The 18,442-nt window shown below is 35.0% G+C and overlaps 1 protein-coding gene across 2 annotated transcripts in view; it reads right to left on the bottom strand.

Moving 5' to 3' along the window:
• The window catches only part of LOC110105744 (folylpolyglutamate synthase), a 35,097-nt gene extending 17,480 nt beyond the window's left edge, over window positions 1-17,617 (bottom strand). The window contains exons 1-6 of one of the 2 annotated variants that reach the window (XM_020835355.2): window positions 17,409-17,617; window positions 9,068-9,269; window positions 7,841-7,906; window positions 2,936-3,045; window positions 1,007-1,067; window positions 82-165 (exon numbers count right to left, since the gene is read on the bottom strand). In XM_020835355.2, the coding sequence (XP_020691014.1) occupies window positions 82-165; window positions 1,007-1,067; window positions 2,936-3,045; window positions 7,841-7,906; window positions 9,068-9,269; window positions 17,409-17,575 (690 nt within the window). In that variant the 5' untranslated portion in view covers window positions 17,576-17,617. The remainder of the gene's footprint in view (window positions 1-81; window positions 166-1,006; window positions 1,068-2,935; window positions 3,046-7,840; window positions 7,907-9,067; window positions 9,270-17,408) is intronic. The other variant, XM_020835352.2, reaches the window with a different exon arrangement.
• Between the last annotated feature and the right edge of the window lie 825 nt (window positions 17,618-18,442).

Here is an 18,442-nt window from a genome sequence, read left to right as displayed (position 1 = left end):
GAGCAACAGATACAAGAAAACTACAAAAATTAACTCCATATAATTTAGGAACATTAATATAGAAAGGCTTAGATATACCACCTTTTCAGATAAGAATATCTTAAATGCCAGGAGAGTAAGGAACTGAAACAGTGTAGGCATTGGTAGATCCTTTACACATTTTGCCTGCAGGAAGAAAAATAGAATTTGAAAGATATTGGTTTGAGTTCCAGAATCTACTATTCAGAAATTCTTAAAGGTCCTGAAAGTTTGAGAACACTTGTATATGAGTACAATGCTTAAAAGGGAAGTAAGAAGACTTTTTACAATACTACATGACTGAAAACAGTGAGCCTAGATCAGCTTGATAAATGCTGACAGATCCTTAGAAGAGTATAAATGAAACACTGTAATAATGAAAATAAAAATAGTGCTTTGACATTTGTAATGTATCATCAGCGTAAGTTTCAAAAGAATTAGAGTAGGAAAAGAACGGGAGCACATAAATTGTTCACATAAACAAACAAATGGAGGTAGAACGTTTCTCTAATTGGTGCCACATTTGGATGAGAAAAAAAAAATGCCAAGCATGGTTTCCACTTTAATATTACAAGAGAAACCCCTAAAGAGCAGACTCAAAGTGAAGTAAATAAAGTAATTCTGATATTATGATGAAAGAATGCTAAGGAATACAATTCCAAAAGAAAGATGAGGAAACGTTTAACACTTTGCATAACAAATTAATAAACTATAAGAACTGAGACTAGTTATGGCGTGGAATGAGTATGGGAAAGCAACTACCTTAAACATTTGGTAAGTCAAAAACTATTTTCAAGTAGATAAGTCATGCAAAGCGCACAACAATTTTGTCTAACGATTATTATACTGTTTGTAATGCTGTCCAGTACGAAGCACATTTTAGTGAAATATAGTAAAGATAAAAGATTAGACTATCAATCATATATCAGAACAAGTTGGATTGAACAACAAATAAATCAGCAGCTAAAATGAGAATCTCAACAGTCACCTTTAATTGGTGCCAGCATTCCCAGAAATGCAGTAGAAATTTTTCTCTTGATATATCAGACCTGATAGTTACAAGAGTAATCACATTAAAAAAGGGTAAAATTTTATCAGGCAGAGCACATATTTCAGCCTGATAGATATTGAACAATAAAAGCTATTATGCATGGCACGTCACCATCAACACTTTCTCTAACAAAGAATTCCATAACAAGGTTCTATGATTTAATAATAGATTCTAATATCAAGACGATTTGCAGCCAAATGGTATGACAAAAGATTTATTATTCAAAAAGCATTTATCTTCATTAGTTAAATAAAATGAAATGTGAAAAAGATGCTATTTTCTGAAAATACGACGTAGTTAACAACCTGATCCTAACTATATTGGTGATCTGCATACATGTATTCTATAGTTCAATACAAGGCCACTAATCCGCATCAACAAGTTAAGAAAAGTTTGTAAGCCTTTTGATCCCTATGACGGGCGCAATTATTACATATCATAATTGAAAGAGTTAACAGAATCATTGTAGCTTCCCCTTAGAAATCAAGTTGAAGACTCCCAACTCCCATATAATGACCTAAGTTATTAGAAGAAGAATCCAACAGGATTAACATTTGCATTAGTCTCAAATGCTAAAAACACAAAGCTCTTTAGGTTCATCCTCCTAGAATGTTTCAAAGACCATATAAGAATAATTCTAAAGCTCACAAAGCCTCCGCAAGTCAAGTTTTAAAAGTGAAAGAAGGATCAGTTTACTGGCATAGGGCCAAGTGGATAATGGTAGTCGAACTTTCAGAGCTACTAGTCTCCTCATCAAAAGGCCAAAAGATGTCCACGTGAAGTAGACCCGCACTCACTATGTCTGATTTCCAAAGAGGTTTTCCAAATCTTCTCAAATTCAACAAGTATTAGCAATGCAAACTAAAGAAGCTCCAAGAGATTGGAGGAAAGAAATCAAACCACTTAGGACTCAACTTTAATTTGAAGATTCTCTTCTAAATAGATCAGTTATTAAAAAAATGCTTGCTCGAACTCCATGATAAATGTGCTTCAGGATGCAAAATGAGCATATCCGTGAAAAGGTTGGAGTAGCTCTAGTGGCAGATAAGATTAGAGAGAGTAACCTTAGATGGTTTGGTCACATAAAACGTCAGTCTTTCGATGACCGGTTAGGAGAGTAGATGTATTAGATTTGGCCTATGTTAAAAAAGATAGAGGTAGACCTAAAAAGACTTTATTAGAAAATATAAAAAATAATATTTTTATAAGATTTGAAAGAAAAATTAACTCTAAACATGACACAATGAAGAAAAAAGGATTCATGTAGCCAACCCCATCTAGTGGGATAATGACTTGATGTTATTGTTGTTATTGTATATGCCATAGATTTATTTTTATTTGTTTATTAACTAATTTAAGGATTTTTCCAAACATATTCTTGGTGCTGCTTCCCTAGCATGTGAAAGATCTAACCTAAACAAAAAAAACAGTGTCATTACAAGTTGTTGAACTATAAAAGTGGAGGTTGGTCACTGTTAAGATGGTTTGAAGTTATATCTATGGGACTTCAGGATTGCGAGAAGAATGATCCATCAAGTTTAGTATTTTAACGCCTTCTCGGGAGTAGTTTATTTCCTGTACACATAATTAAAGGAAAACAACAGCCAACTCTTGCATGCATATCAACTAAGTTATGAAACAAGAAGAATCTCACTTCATATAACACAAGTTATACAGATGAAAAAGAATAATTTCTAATAACTATGCTCTATCTCACATTTTCTAAAGGTAGTATTAAGCAAAAGCTAAACCAATGGTGATATAGGAAAATTTGAGTGGTTTGAAGCTAAATGGTAAGATTGGACAAGTAAATAATGCACCGCTGAAGATATAGCAGCAATAAATTTACAGATTTTGAGTACCAACCCATTAATTCGGTATCTTTCTCTTACATCCATCAGGTGTGGAGAAGTGAAAAGACCAGTCTGAAGACCACATTCCCGTAAAATAGCCTCAGAAAAAGTGCACGTTGAACCCTGAAATACTATTTCTGTGAGAAACGGTGCAAATGAGAATGGTTAAAATAAAAACTTCTATTGTTATGCTAAAATTGCTCCACCAATTAACAAGATTATCATGTCAGCCTAAGAGATGATTCAAATTTCAAAGAAGTGTAAAAGAGAGGCTTCTCAGGAATAGTCCCCTAAAAAAAGGAGAACGATAAGTATGGTTTCCAGACTGAAGTCTTAGTGCAGTACGGTTTAAAAACAAAGAAGACAGGCCTTACTCGGTCATTTGAAATATAAAAAATGGCCCAAATACATATATTTCATTTATCATGCTATAAGTAAAAAACAGAGTCCACTTTATCAACATGAAAAGAATATAAGTGTGTATCTATTTGGTTCCCCTTCTAGGGGGTTTTAATGCAAAACGTGTGTAGTGCTCCTAATGTTCAATAATTTTATCAACTTGGTGAAATGATTTTAGGATACAGGACCATTCCATTGCTAGGATCCACCTGAGAGTGAAATGAAAAATAGTCCCATTTTGCAGGTGAAGCATGAATTGAGTTACAAATATGGTATAGTGGCCCATATTCATTGGCTTAAAATTAATAGCTGATAGATATCAACCTACTACTATATCTAGCTCAACACGGCCCCCAAGTATTCCACTCTCCAAACAAATTTATTATTCTGTGCGGAGTCCGGAGGGCGTCCGAAGACCAATAAAAATGTGCCACGTCACCCCAAAATGTACTGCGCTCGGTACCACTCGGTACCGCTCGGTACCAAGCGCTTAACCGGATGGGAGAACCGTTTGGTGTCCACACAGAATAATAGCTCCTCCAAACAAGTAGTACTGTAGCTAAGAATTTAGCTAGGATCAAGTGGTTCATGCGATTGGTGGCTACCATAAATCACACTGGATTCAAAATGGCTGAGTAAAATTAAAGAACATGAGTCTATCATGCAAGTTCCACATAGTTAAGTGTACATTTGGAGCATGATGCTTGAAGTTTTTTTTTTAGGAGGCTAATAACTGATGTGAAGGACTCTCAAAATGGTCATCCCGTGAAATCTCAACTCCATCCACTTCGTTTGCACGTCCACCTCCCATTGTCGCATATTACAAGTGCAGCTTCGTTCTGGCAGCATTTATGCTCACCCTAGAGTTTTCTACTGGATATATAGGTAGTTTTTTATGTTGACAACTCCTCATGGCATTCACATCTCGTCTGCTCTCAATTCGCTCGAACCTTAGGATGGCCCTCATAATGTCGTCTTTTATTTTTTGCCGATGAGACTTTTGCTCTCCCATGTTCGTCATCATGCTCTTTCTATTTTTTTGGTTACTGATAGAGGTTCTTATGTAATCCATGTCTCACCTCCACCAATCCCTCCTCCTCCACTAGTGTTAGATGCCACGTCCTTCCCAAGCGGACCATGACTCTCAAAGGCTTCTCCTCTTGTGTAATTTCATGTAGTTGTGCCTCCCCCACTGCCCTGCCCACACCTATAATCATTGCGCTCCTTAGCGAATTATTCATGGTACGAATGTTGCGGGTGATCAACCCACCCCACCTAACAACCCTCATTTTTTTCTTTAAACAAATTTACAACTTTCAAAACAACCTTTTTCTTTTCAATACCAGCCTGCTCTTTTCTTTTTTGATGAGGAGATACCAAAGCTTGTTAGACCATTTGTGCTCTCACTTATTGGTGAATTCTATATGAGACATCCAAACATGGATTTAATTCATAAGTTCTTCCTATTTACAACTGAAGAGTGATTACTTTGTTGAGCTCATCGAATATTGACACATCATCATAAGAGATTCTTTACAGAAAGTTACATTAGACTCTTCTTACGACATTCATACTATATCATTGGCCCCTCGATACATATGCTAAAATGGTCTCCCCATTTTTATTGCTCTATGAAAGCTTCTATCACCTTTGTTTAAATCTCTTTTCCACTACTTTGTTTAAATCTCTTTTCCCCTCGATATATATGCTAAAATGGTCTCCCCTCGATACTTTGGCTTATTATGAACTGAGAAATACTAATTTTTAGGGGCATGACCTTCCACATAATGCTCATAATGATTCTCATAACTATTTAGTAGAAGTTCTTGCCTCTTCAGCATAGATCTAATCCCAAATCTTGGAGCCAGATATCAATTCATTTCTAAAGAGAGTGGATGATGTTCCTGCTCTTACAAGCCCTGTGATGTTGACGACATCATCTGCTGATATTATCACAAGAGTATTCCTCGAGTTCTTGAAACAACTCAACTTTATCTTACTTGAGATCAGAACGACAACTTATCTCAACAGATTTCTGATTATGATTATTGGAGCATTCATAGTGTCAACTCTCATGTGGATAAGAGATTTCATATGTTTTATACCATAAGGAACAAGAGTTAGAAGAAAATCTATCCATACACACCTTAATTCACTTGACTTCAAGCCAGACATTCTAAATGAATACTTTGAATCTTTTTTGGTGATGTTGTACTTATTTTTCTCTGACAATTTCTTATAATTTCCCTCACTGTACTCTTATCTTTATCTGGTAAATATATTCTGTATTTTCTATGGATTGTACTTCTTTTTCCCAAGCTATATATATATTCTACATTGCACTAAAAGAGAAAAACACTACACCTTATCAATTAACTTGAGCTTTTGGATTGAAGTATGTCAATCTACTAATGCATTGGGGTCATCTCGGGATCCCCGTATTTCACTCTCATAACACCTATTACATGGTATGTAAGCACTAAAAAAATGATATAGCTCGATATTTTCTCTTCCATAAAGGTACAAAGCAAAATGAAAAGCAGTCCATCCAAACTCAACATAGACAGAAGAAGTGCTCCATTGTATTGATCTTAACACGTTAGCAGATTGAATTAGAAATTTACATTGCTTCAGCATGCCTATCAAATGCTAATTCTTGTATAGACACATAAATTTTTTATTAATTAACATCATAGTAATTAAACGGATTACCTGCATATCCACATGCTGAGAGGAAGGAAATTTTTTTTGTCTTTTTTCTTAAGAGAATTTCTTATTCCAAAATAGAGAAAAAAATACAAAGTCTTCGAAGACCGCAATATTAACAAAAGAGCGCTTGACATAACAAGGCACATTTCTTAATGTACAAAAATAATGTTGATGCCCCCATCAAGTTGGAACATATATGTCAATTAACTACTACTTGTTACACTATTATACATTAAAAAATATTATTGGATCTTAAAATTGTACAATCAAATTGTGAAGCATGAGCTACAAACATGGTAGACCAACCTACAAACATAAAAGTCTACCAAATAAGAAGATGAATTAAAACAAAATATTTCACATTGACACTACAATAAGCAAAGGATAGCAATATATCTTTGGCCAAATAAAGTATAAACTAAATAGTCTATTCATATGTAATAAGCACTAACTAATTTCTTTTATTATATTTTAAATTTGTATTAGGTAGCCAGTTCTATATTATAAACTTGGTCTACTCATGCATTATAAATACCCCTCCTATTATAAGAAAAAGTTATGGAATGAATACAATTTTGATTTCTCTCCTCTCTTCTACACATTGGAGTCTACACCTACTCTAAAGGTGCTTTTGCTTTTTGGAAGATCACAAAATTTAACAAATGGTGCTCTCGTTGTTCTAAATTCATTCCTCAGCCACATTTCTTCTCTAGGCCACGGTTTTGTCCTCATGCCCAGCAACCTCTTCCACATTCTTCAGCTTCAGCGGACATCAATTCTTCTCACCAGCCCACCACTTCTTGTTCTTCTTCCTACAATTGCTATTTCCATTACATTCTCATGCCGCCTGTCAGCTGCTACCCACATTAAATGTAAAACCCGAAACTCTTTCTTTATATCATTCTTTCATTTCGAAGTTATATTAATTGTCTTGTAATGTTTTCTTTTATCTTCTTTATGTCCGATCTTTGTTCCCGCCTCGCACTTGCGAGCTAACCGGGCCGGGTCGTGACATTAAACACCACCAGCCCTCTGTGATCTGTAGTGTTCAAGATTTGCCTTTTGCTGCAATCAATTTCAGATTGGGAATTGTAGAATCCACCATTAGTTGAGACCACACGTGTTGAAGAGATGGATAAAGGCCAAAGAAAAATTTAGCAGCCAAAAAATTCTCCTTCTGTTGTTTCAAAGCCTTTGCAAACACAAATATGACTGAGGAGACAACAAAACATTCGAGATTATTGAACATCCAAATGAGAATGTTCAAATGTTTGCCATTCAAAAGAAGATGCACCAAAGTAAAGAATTTGTTGTGAGAACCAAAAGCAAAACAAAAGGCCCTTGACCACAAGAAATAATAGGCACCATTAAACTTTATAAATGTACTGATGGTATCATATAAGATAAAGCCAAAGAAAAAAGAAGCTTGGGAAGGCGACCAGGGTTTTTTGGCTCGTATACCATGTTGATAGAAAATATATTTATGTGCCTTTATCCATAGGAGTATTTCATATTTATAATAAGAGAAAGAATGCAATGTCTAAAAGGACCAGCAAATTAACAGGAAACACTAGTTGGAATAAGATACATTCTTAATATAAAATATAATGCTAAACCTGAGAAGGCCACATCTTAAGGAAGCCAAGAAAAAACCCTAGCATTCAACAATTAAATTCGTAGTTTAAGATAATTGTTGGTACCAATCAGAAATGCATGCACAAAAAATTGCTTTAAAAAAATAAATAAATAAATAAATAAAAGAAAGAAAACATCTGCGTTGTTCTCAGTATTTGCGGCAAGAAATATCTACCTTTCCCTTTGTTCCAGCAATGTGGATAATCTTAAGACCAGCCAAACGTTGCTCCAAACCTAAAGCCTGTAAAAACAAAGCAGGTTACTTCACTTATGCATTAATACTACGATAATACAACAACAACATCAAGTCTTTGCCCCACTACGTGGGGTAAAAAAAGATTTCATAAAAAAGCCAAAAATATTACAGTTCTAATGTGGTCAAAGCAACCACTAGTGTAGTAAAATATTGACTGATTTTCAATATGAGACCCTAGTTTATTAAAAGTCAATGTTCTTTTCTCAGTTATCATATTAAAAATATGAACTTTCATACTAGCACCCTCAAAATATTGCTCACAATCTAACCCCCACTCCCCAACACCCTCAAAAAACCCACACACCCAGCCACAAGCCCATATTATTGTGGTTACATGAAGAGCTGGAAAAGAAAAATCAATACCACGATTGAATAACATGTTGACCACATGAGCCTTATTATATATCATGTGTTATGATTGGTTTACTAGTGATTTGATAATAATAAACCTCATTTTTGCATCTAATGATTTGTTAAGTGCTCTATTGGTTATTGAGATGCTAGATAAACCATGGTCATGATGACTCTATAGTCTACTCGCAAAAGTTGTTCAGAGTCATTGTAGTTTGAAGATGAGCTCAAAATGGAGAATCAAGATGCTTTAATTATATAAATGAATATTTCTACAATAATAGCTTAATCTATGTGTTTTCGTGTTTCTATGTTTGATTAAGTGCATGATTTACTCAGAAAAACTCAATGATGCTGAATACAAATTAAAATGAATTATATTTTATTGATAATCCAAAATTAATTTTCAATAATCTTTTTTTTTTTTTTCTTCACTTGATTTGGCATGTCTTCCTACTTATTTGATTTGTGTTAATTATTACTTATGTGTTAAATCTATTATTCGTTGTACATGCAATGCCTAAATATGTTAAAATGCAATGTTGAAATTTTCTTAAAAATTATACCCCCGCAAATCTTGAAACTGATCAAAGTTATTTTTATAAAATACTACACTTCAAAATGATCATTTTGATATATAAATACATACATACATACATAAATATATTCACATACATAATTATATTAAATTATATAATTACATTACTTATCAAATAAATTATCCTTGCTTACTTATAGGGTGACGGCATGAAAACTAAACATAACATGCCTCCATTTATATGAAATCAAAATTACCTGAAGATACCTAAACATCTGATCAAATTTTTCAGTCCTCTTTGATCCATTTCCACGTTTACGTTGAGTGATTAGAGAGGAAAGGGCTTCCATAGCTGCTTCATATGCAGAGGAAAGAACTAAATCTTGTTGCTGACTGTGAAGAAGTCCATTAGTTCCCATTTCCAGATATTGCAAAACTATATTGGTTCTTTCTTGGATCCTGTAGTGCAGGAAAAACAGATTCACAAATTACTGTCAGATTGCCCAAGTATGAAAGTCAATGCCAAGATTGATTAATGAAAAATAATTTAATACAATATATTCAATTAAGAGTAGAGAAGTCCGATAGGTCGGTTCATCCAGAACCGACCCAGCGGTCCCAGCCGGCCCCACCTGGGCCGAAATAGTCTACAAGAGGCGGTTCAAACCGCCTCCCTTGGTTTGCCGCCTAGCCTAGGGGCACACACCTATTTGATTTAATTAAAAATATTGTTTTAGGAAAGGGGCCCATGCCTATATAATTTAATTAAAAATATTATTTTTTGAAAAGGGAGGGGCGGTTATGGCTAGGGATGAAGGTTATAAATAGGTATGAGGGGGAAGGGTTAGGTCATGCTTTGATTATTGTCCTCTTGTAGTCTCTTTGACGTCTTGGGCTCTAGCTCTTGTCTAGAGATTTGGGAGAGACGATCCTCCTATCGAATAGAGGATCAATTGTATCTTTTCTTCTAGCTTATTTTGCTTTGAGTATTTAATAAAGTTCTATTGTTTTATTGGTTGTTTCATCTCCGATCTTGGGTATTCTCGCTGTTTTACCAATTTCGCATTAGGGTTACTTGCGAACTCAAGTAAATCCGATAGGATTACTTGTGACCTCAAGTACTTCCTATCAAAGTCTAAGGGTTAAAAAGGATAGTAAGCAAACCAACACTAACATGAATAGCACCAGCAAGTATCCTTGTACAAATAGTTTTGATGAAAATTAAAACGAGTTACAAAGTTGGACAAAACAAGTACAGTTTGTGTAACAGATAGATGCATAAGCAAACCAGTACATCCTATGAACAAATTTTGAGCACAATTAGCATACATTTATGTTCATCGCGTAGCTAATTTAACAATCCTGAATACCTTTTGTGAAGTAGACGTTTAAAAAAAAAAATCAACGGTAATGTCCTTGTTTTTAAAAACAAAGAAAACTAATTTTTCAACAAATAGCTCGGAGAGCTTGATATGGTTTTGTCTTTAGTTTGCCAAATAACTTAATCGGACCTATAAGCTAATTATTCTGACCAAATAAATCATGGATTAGCTCAATATAAACGGATCAAATCAAAGCAATGGTTAGGTTCTACCATTATGATGTGTGGATCATTAGTCCAAATCATGGAAATATCCTTTCTGGGAAACAGATATAAAGTAGCACACATTAACCCTTCCTCAATCCCATCACAGTGGAAACTTCATCCACCAAGTAAACACCCTTTTTTATTATCTCAATTCTAAAATATTTTAGTTTATTTGTTATACCGAGGAAATGTTAAGCTCCAAGTTTATAAAGGCTGAAAGAAACATAAGTTACTTGCTTTGACATCAAAATTATTAACTGTGTTGATTTTTAGTAGATTTGTCGTATAAATTAGAAAGGACTTTCTTCTTTCTTATTCACTGTAGTACCCATCTATATTTATAATAGATAAATGAATACATTGATCTATGCTACAACAAATAATCATACACCACATTAACTATGGAGTAATTCCTTGCATGATGTTCTTCTATGCTAACAACACCCATCAAGCTAGAACATATATTTTCGTTGGTTTGTCGTCCACCTCCCATTCCGCTCTAGCATCGACTAACAAGTTGAACTGCACTCTAATTTTCTAGGTGTTACAACTCTCCCCTCATAAAAATATCATCCATGAAATTTCAAGACTCGCATCATAATATATCATGATACAACTTCTTCATTTTAAATTCCTTCCCCTATATAGCTTCGTTTTTAGTTTTGTATCTCCACTGAACTTTAACTATTGGAATCTGTTTGTTTATTAATCTCCTTACATCATAAGACATAATCTTTTCTAGTTATTTTGTGTAGCTCAAATTTGGATGTACCTCAATTTCATTAGCAGATACACAATTCCTAGAATTAGATACTCATTTTATCAGAAGGGACACATGAAATATGTTATGAATCTCAGACATAAAAACTGGCAACTATAACTTATAGGCAGACTTTTCAATTCTTTCAATAACTTCATAAGGTCCAATATAACTTGGACTCAACTTTTCTTTTTTATCAAATCTGTTGAAGCCTTTCATCGCCTAATTTTCATATATACAAAGTCTCCTACCTAGAATTTTATAGCTCGATGCTTTGCATCAAAATACTGTTTATGCTTGTCCTATACAGCTTCTAATATGTCCCTGATTAAAATAATCTTTTCAATAGTGTTATCAACCAAAGCTTACCCAATAAAATTCATTTCACCCACCTCTGCCCAGGACATAGCTTTGCTTAACTGAAAGTCTCCTACCATAAATAGCTTCTTAAGGGGCCATAGCTATGCTTAACTAAAAGTCATTAATGTAGGAAATTCGATAGAGGAATGTGGTCTCTCTAACTGCCACCAAAATCCAGAACACACAATCTTAAAAAATCTTCTAGTACCTAAATAACTCTTAGATTGCCCGTCAATCCACAGATGAAAAGTCATACTAAAATGTAATTTCGTGCCTAGACCTTGCTGAATACCCTTCTATAATTGGGAAATAAACATGTCATCCCGGTCAAAAACAATCACCTTTAATATCCCATACAATCGGAATATCTCACGTACTTATATATGTGACAATCGGCCCATAAAATCAGACTATCGGATCAGAATAAAATGAGCAGACTTCGTCATACGATCCACTACAACCTCAATGGCATTATGTCTTTGTCTCGACTTGTAAAAACTCATAGCAAAATCCATCATTACCTCTTCTCACTTCTACTCTAGAATAGATAACGTCTGCAAAAATTCTCTCGTCATTAATTTCTAATTTCATTAATTGAGAGACTTCACATTTAAAAACAAAGGCTGGTACATCATTTTTTAATCCGGGTCATCAAAATATACATTTCATATCATTATACATTTTGTTGCTTCTTAGGTGAATATTGTAACCTGAATAATTAGCCTTGTGTAGAATAACTAATCTTAAATCTCCAGAATTCAAAACCCATGATCTATTTTTACAAAAGATAACACCAAAATCAGATACTCGCAATTTAAATTTCTTACCATATTTGATTTTATCAAAAAACTTTAAATATTCTTTATCTAACTTCTAGGCTTTCTGAATCATTTCTTATAAAGACGGCTAAATAACCATCTCAGCCAGAATACCATAATCGTGATCAACATAAGCAATCACCTCCAAATGAAGCTTCTTCATATCCCATATTAGAGATTCATCAGAAGTAAACAAAATATATGATAATCCAGAAGATTTCATACTCAGAGCATCTGTTACCATGCTAGCCTTACTAAACCGATATTGAAAAGTTACATTGTAATCTTTAATAAATTATAGTCATCTCCTTTGCCTCATATTTCAATCTTTTTGAGTAAATATATACTTTAAACTCTGATGATCAGTAAAGATCTCAAACTTGATACAGTATGGATAGTGTCTCAAGATCTTCAAAGCAAAGACAATAGCAGCAAGTTCTAAATCATATGTCAGATAGTTCCTTTCATATTGCTTCAACTGCTTGAAGCATAAGCTAAAACTTTCTCATGCTGCATTAAGATGCATCTCAGTCCTTTTAGCGAAGCATCACCGAATACTTGAAATCCTTCTGTACGAAATGAAAGTGTCAGAATCGGAGCATAACTCAAATAGTTCTTCAGTCTCTAAAAGTTAGCCTCACATTCAGATGTCCATATAAAAACTACTGACTTCTAAGTTAGACTTATCAGATGTGTAGAAATTTAAAAGAATCATATCTCAATCTTCCTATAACAATCAAATATGCCTAAAAAACTATGTTTCAGATACAGTAGTAGGCCTCGACAAACCAATAACAGCCTGAATCTTTTAGGGATCCACAAAAGCACTTGCAATACTCACCATATGTCCCAGAAAAGAAGTGTTCTTCTGGCAGAACTCACATTTGAAAAATTTAACAGATAGTTGATGCTGCATCAAAGTTTACAATACAACCCTCAAATGTAAAACATGATCTTACTCAAAAGAAAAATAAACTAAAAATATTATATATAAATATAATCACAAATTGATCCAAATACTCTCTGAATACCCTGTTCATCAGAACTATGAAAATTGTTGGCGCATTAGTCACCCCAAAAGGCATGACTAAGAACTCATAGTGTCCGTACCAAGAGCTGAAAGTAATCTTCATCATACATGCTTCTCTCACATTTACTTGATAATAGCCATATCATAAATCGACTTAGGAAAAACAAAAATAATCTAGCGAATTGATCAAATGAATCATCAATCCTTAGCCAATGATACTTGTTCTTGATAATGGCTTTGCTCAGTTTCATGCAATCAATACACATGCATCATATCATCCTTTTTACAAATATAACAAAGGCTCTGATGAGGGCATCAGTAGAAGATTCCAGCACGTCTATCACAGGAGATATCGCAGATCGACGACCACGATCAGGAGCATCTATTTATGAGTTATTATATATTAATGTATTAGTGTTATTTTCATTATTTATTTTATTTGACCTTTATACCCCTATGAGAGAGTTTAGTGAGTTGTAGCTCAGAGGGCATATGTCTTTGATTTTTCTTCGTTGTTGAGGCCTATATATAGCAGCCCTAGTCTTTGTATTGGTTTTAATGATTGCTTGATAAAATTTTTGATTTTCTTCTCTCGAGCTTGTGAATTCTTGAGTGGTGAAGTCCTAAGGAGTGGGCAAAGCAATACCCACCAGTCGCGGAGGTGCTCCGAACTCATGGTCCGACTTTCCCTCACTTCAAACTGACAGCCATCCCCTCCCCAAGGTGCCAAGCCGCCGGCTAGTCCCTTCCCCACCGCTGACCTGCTCTCCCACCGGCCCCCCTCCATTCTTCCCTTAAACTGACCAACCCCCCTCCCCCACCCAAGCTGTCGATCATCCCACCCCATCAATCCAGCCGCTGGCCTCCACCCTCCAACCGTCGATTTCCCTCCCTAGTTCTCCCTTAGCCGCCGGCCTACCTTGCCCCAACGTTTGAATTTCAAAATTTAAACTATTTAAATTACCTTCCTAAAATAACCCATTAGCATTTAGGAAAGTATCCTTATTTGAATTCAATTAAATAATTGAATTTTAAATACTTTCCTATTATTAAAACCCAATTAAGAAGCTTCCCTAATTAAATCAATTTTGAAATTAAAATTCAGATTTGATTCCAATCCATAATTAATTCCTTTGGGGCCCACATGCATTGAACCTAGACATATATTTTCCTATCCATATGGCTGGCCCCCTGCCTTCCTTTTTCCCTCCCTAGTCTACTGCTTAATTCAAATTAAATACTCCATAAACTCTCCTAAACCGTCAGCCCCCCTTGAGCTATTTTGGAAATAGTTTGGGAGATTAAATCACCCCTTTCCTCTCTTAGAAAAATTCTGAAATAAATTTCAGATTTTCTAAAACCTCTTCTCCACCTCCTTAGCCTTAAACCCTAGTCGCCCCTTCCCTTTTCCCCTTTACCCGAGAAACCCCACCACCGGCTCCTCCCCTCCCTTCACTCTTTACTTCTACCAGCTCCTCCAAGGCTCATAACAAAGACGACTCCCATGTTCATGGATGGCCGATCCAGAAGTCGATCACGGATTTGCATACAACTCTCAAGGACAAATCGACATCCTTCAATCGCCCTTCTTTGGTCCTAACTGAGAATTCGAAGATTCCATTGAAACCTATGTAGATCGCTACTCTTTCATCTCGTCGAGACGATCAACGAACAACGACCATCCAGACAGTGGCAACTTGTCGGACGTTCACCTGCGCCTCCTTTTCCGGCTACTCTCACGTGGATCAAGACTGTCGGCGTCTTAACTTTCTTCGTGGCATCGTTTGGCTTGCTAAAGATCTTCCTCTGCTAAAGCACTCATAGAGAGTGAGTGAGGAAGGAAACTCTAGGTGAAAGCTCTTGATATTAACCTTTGGATTATTATTACAAGTACATCTATTTTTATTGTATTTTCTGATATTGTTTTAAATTGATCTATTCTCCTAAAACTGTAACCGCATGCCATAGCAAAACCTTAATGAATAATTCTTAAATTATTTCTTGTGGTTTATTAATCTTAAAGAAGCAAGCTTTACAATAATTTTATAATTTTCTTACAATTCCTGGTGGTTTCTCATTAGGCTTCTCACGAAGAGGCACTAGGATGTACAAATCTCTTGTCCACTAACTCTTGAAACTGTACTTTCAACTTTTAAAGCTCCTTAGGTACCATTTTATACAAAGCCTTAGATATTGAACATGTACTCGAAAATACATCAAAATAAAACTCTATACACTATCCAAAGGCAGACTTGCTAACTCCTCAAGAAAGACATCCAAAAACTCTCATACCCTTGAGAAATTAGGATGAGATCCGGAACCTACACTGTTGTCTTTGACCAATGCAAGAAATGTTATACATCATTTCAACCACGATTTATCTACTTGCATAGTAGAAATAAAGTAAGGAATAACTCCCATAACTCCCTAAAATAAATCGCTCCCACTACCCAGAAATAATTTGATTCACTGCTGAGTAGCTATTAGATCAATCTCAATCAGTCTGACTGTCTCCACAAGCTTAAAAGAGTTAAAAATATGAAATAGAACTAATGGCTTCCTCAGACTGTCTCGCAATTCTCTCAAAAAACCTGTAACAATTCTCCTCATAAGTGCTAGCCAGCTATGAAGCATGCCTAGCTAAAGCATTATACTTTGTCTTGTACTGCATAATGATCCTACTCAAAAAATTCCTCGCAGCTAATAAATAAATTCAATCACCCTTGAAATTTCTCCTTCTGCTGGTCCATCCACCAGCGCTTTGCCTATACATCTACCAGAAAAAACACTAAAGGAACCTTCCTCTCAAGAGGACAATTAATACTATCAAATATTTTCTTTAATCTCCTCAATCAGCCCTTTGTTGGTCTGAGCTCAACATCACCCTCAAACCTTGGAGGCTTCAACCTCTGAAATATCTATAAATGATGGTCTACATCATCATATCAAATAATAAAAACTTTGCTCTAGGCCTCAGCCATTAGTTGGGCTACCATACTAGCAAACTGTGAAATAGTATCATAATTGATTGTAAGAGCAATATTATGTACAGGTGCTGTCGGACTAGTACTTTGCCCGTCAGTCTTATATGAGTCAGAAGGATTCATAATCACATAGAATACTTAGCTGGATATACATGCACATGAAAACAAATAAGAATGAACGTCCAAATAGAACCAAAATCACCTCAGTTGACTCACAGATAAATCCTATAGCTCTATCAGAGAAACCTCCAAAAACTCTGATTTGGATAGCTTTTCCTTATCTTTGAGTCCTTCATTTACCAATCAACCTTATATTCTCTAGGTTTTATATTTGGCAAACATTTACAAGTGGATGCTACTACTATTAGACACATGCTCGTATGTGGGACTTAACAACTACTCATCCTTAAGGCAAGGCGGACCATTAACTAAGTTTGTTTTATTTTTATTTGATATATCACACACCTTTTAACAAGTATTGAAATGAGTCGATAAAACTTGAGATCAACAGAGTATCGATAAGACTAAACTTAGGTACTTGGCCTATTTTCCTTATTAGGGTTGACATTATGATTTTAAACGCAAGTCTAAAGAAGTTTGAAAATCATTTGGGTTACTGAGATGTCAGTTAGAAACATCAGTGTCAGTTTAAGATCATTTGAGAGCCCTATGCTCATTGCCATGCGTTTTGATATAGTTGTATTATAATCAATGTGAACAAATAATTGGTGTTTTTGTTGTTTACGGATGATAGTGAATTCCATAATGGTGCTTTGACCTGATTTCCAACATCCATCACAACAACAAAAATCCTAATTTTGTATAAAAAACGACCAAAAAAGCATACTTTGACAAAGACAAAGACAATGATAACATGAATCAAACATATACAAATCCCATCAACTTGCTCCAATTCCTTGCTCTCTCCACCAAGCATGCTACTTCTATGAATCCCATTGCCAAATCGAGCTTACGAAGCAAAACGCAAGAACAATAATCCTATTTCAGTTTATCTAAATGCTACCAGAACTAGAAAAAAGAATAAACTAGGGTTTCACCTTCGCCGGTGAAATTCTCCGCGTAGCGCCGCCGCCTGCTGCTTTGCTTCCGGGTCTGGGACTGTCCTGCGCACAGCGTAACGGGACGGATGAAATCGAGGGCGATGTGAACGGAGGAGATGGTTTTGGCGGGTGTGCGGAGATAGGTGCGGATGTGGGATTTCCATGAGCCATTGAATGTGACCTGGATACCCGGCCACACACAAAAAAAAAAAAAAAAACTTTTAAAAATAGAAGCGTCGAGGAAGCTGCCACATGTTTTCGCTAATGTTGGCTGGAAAATAATCAAATATCACATGCCACATTTCTTCAAATATAAATATTTTTTAATTTATCTTCAAATCTTTAGGAGACAAAATCTATAAATTTATCCCACCGGATTTGTTAGGTTGGTGGGCGAGCATAATTGAGAACTTCCAAATCATGTCTGAATCCCCTTTCATGTGGCACGATCCCTTAAGTTGGGAGAAAATAACTGTGGGTCCTGCATCTGTGAGACGGGTAGCTGGTAGGCTTGCAAAGAAATTAATTACGTCACCAAACGCCTCCTAAAAAGATGATAGCCAAAAGATACCCGTTCTAAAAATATATATAGAAATTCTATACTTTTATAGAGATTGATTCTTTTTTCTGAACAAATGAATTCTTTCTTCTACAAGATATTTATATAAAATCATGACAGAAATTACTCTAAAAGTTTTGAACATTCATTGATTATGCAAAAGGATCTCATGCTTCAGAATTTTATAAATTTCAAAAACTTGATTGACAAAAAGTTATAAATTTCTAAAAATCTTGATCATATATATATATATATATATATATAAGACAATGTTTTTATTTTATTTCATATAATATCTCTTAGGGATGAACTAAAGAAATATAAAAAACAAATTCATTTTTGTAATTTCAATGAATAAAAAATTGAACAAAAGAAGAGGTCTTGAGAAGAAACTATTACGTGCAAAATCCGAATGCATCCAAACTCCAATTAGATTACGTCATATCACATATACACATTAGTTTATACAACT

Source organism: Dendrobium catenatum, unplaced genomic scaffold, assembly GCF_001605985.2.
Source record: "Dendrobium catenatum unplaced genomic scaffold, ASM160598v2 fragScaff_scaffold_133, whole genome shotgun sequence".
In the NCBI taxonomy this organism is placed as follows: domain Eukaryota; kingdom Viridiplantae; phylum Streptophyta; class Magnoliopsida; order Asparagales; family Orchidaceae; genus Dendrobium; species Dendrobium catenatum.
The sequence above is the reverse complement of the archived record's forward strand: the minus strand, read 5'-3'. Positions and strand labels throughout refer to the sequence as shown.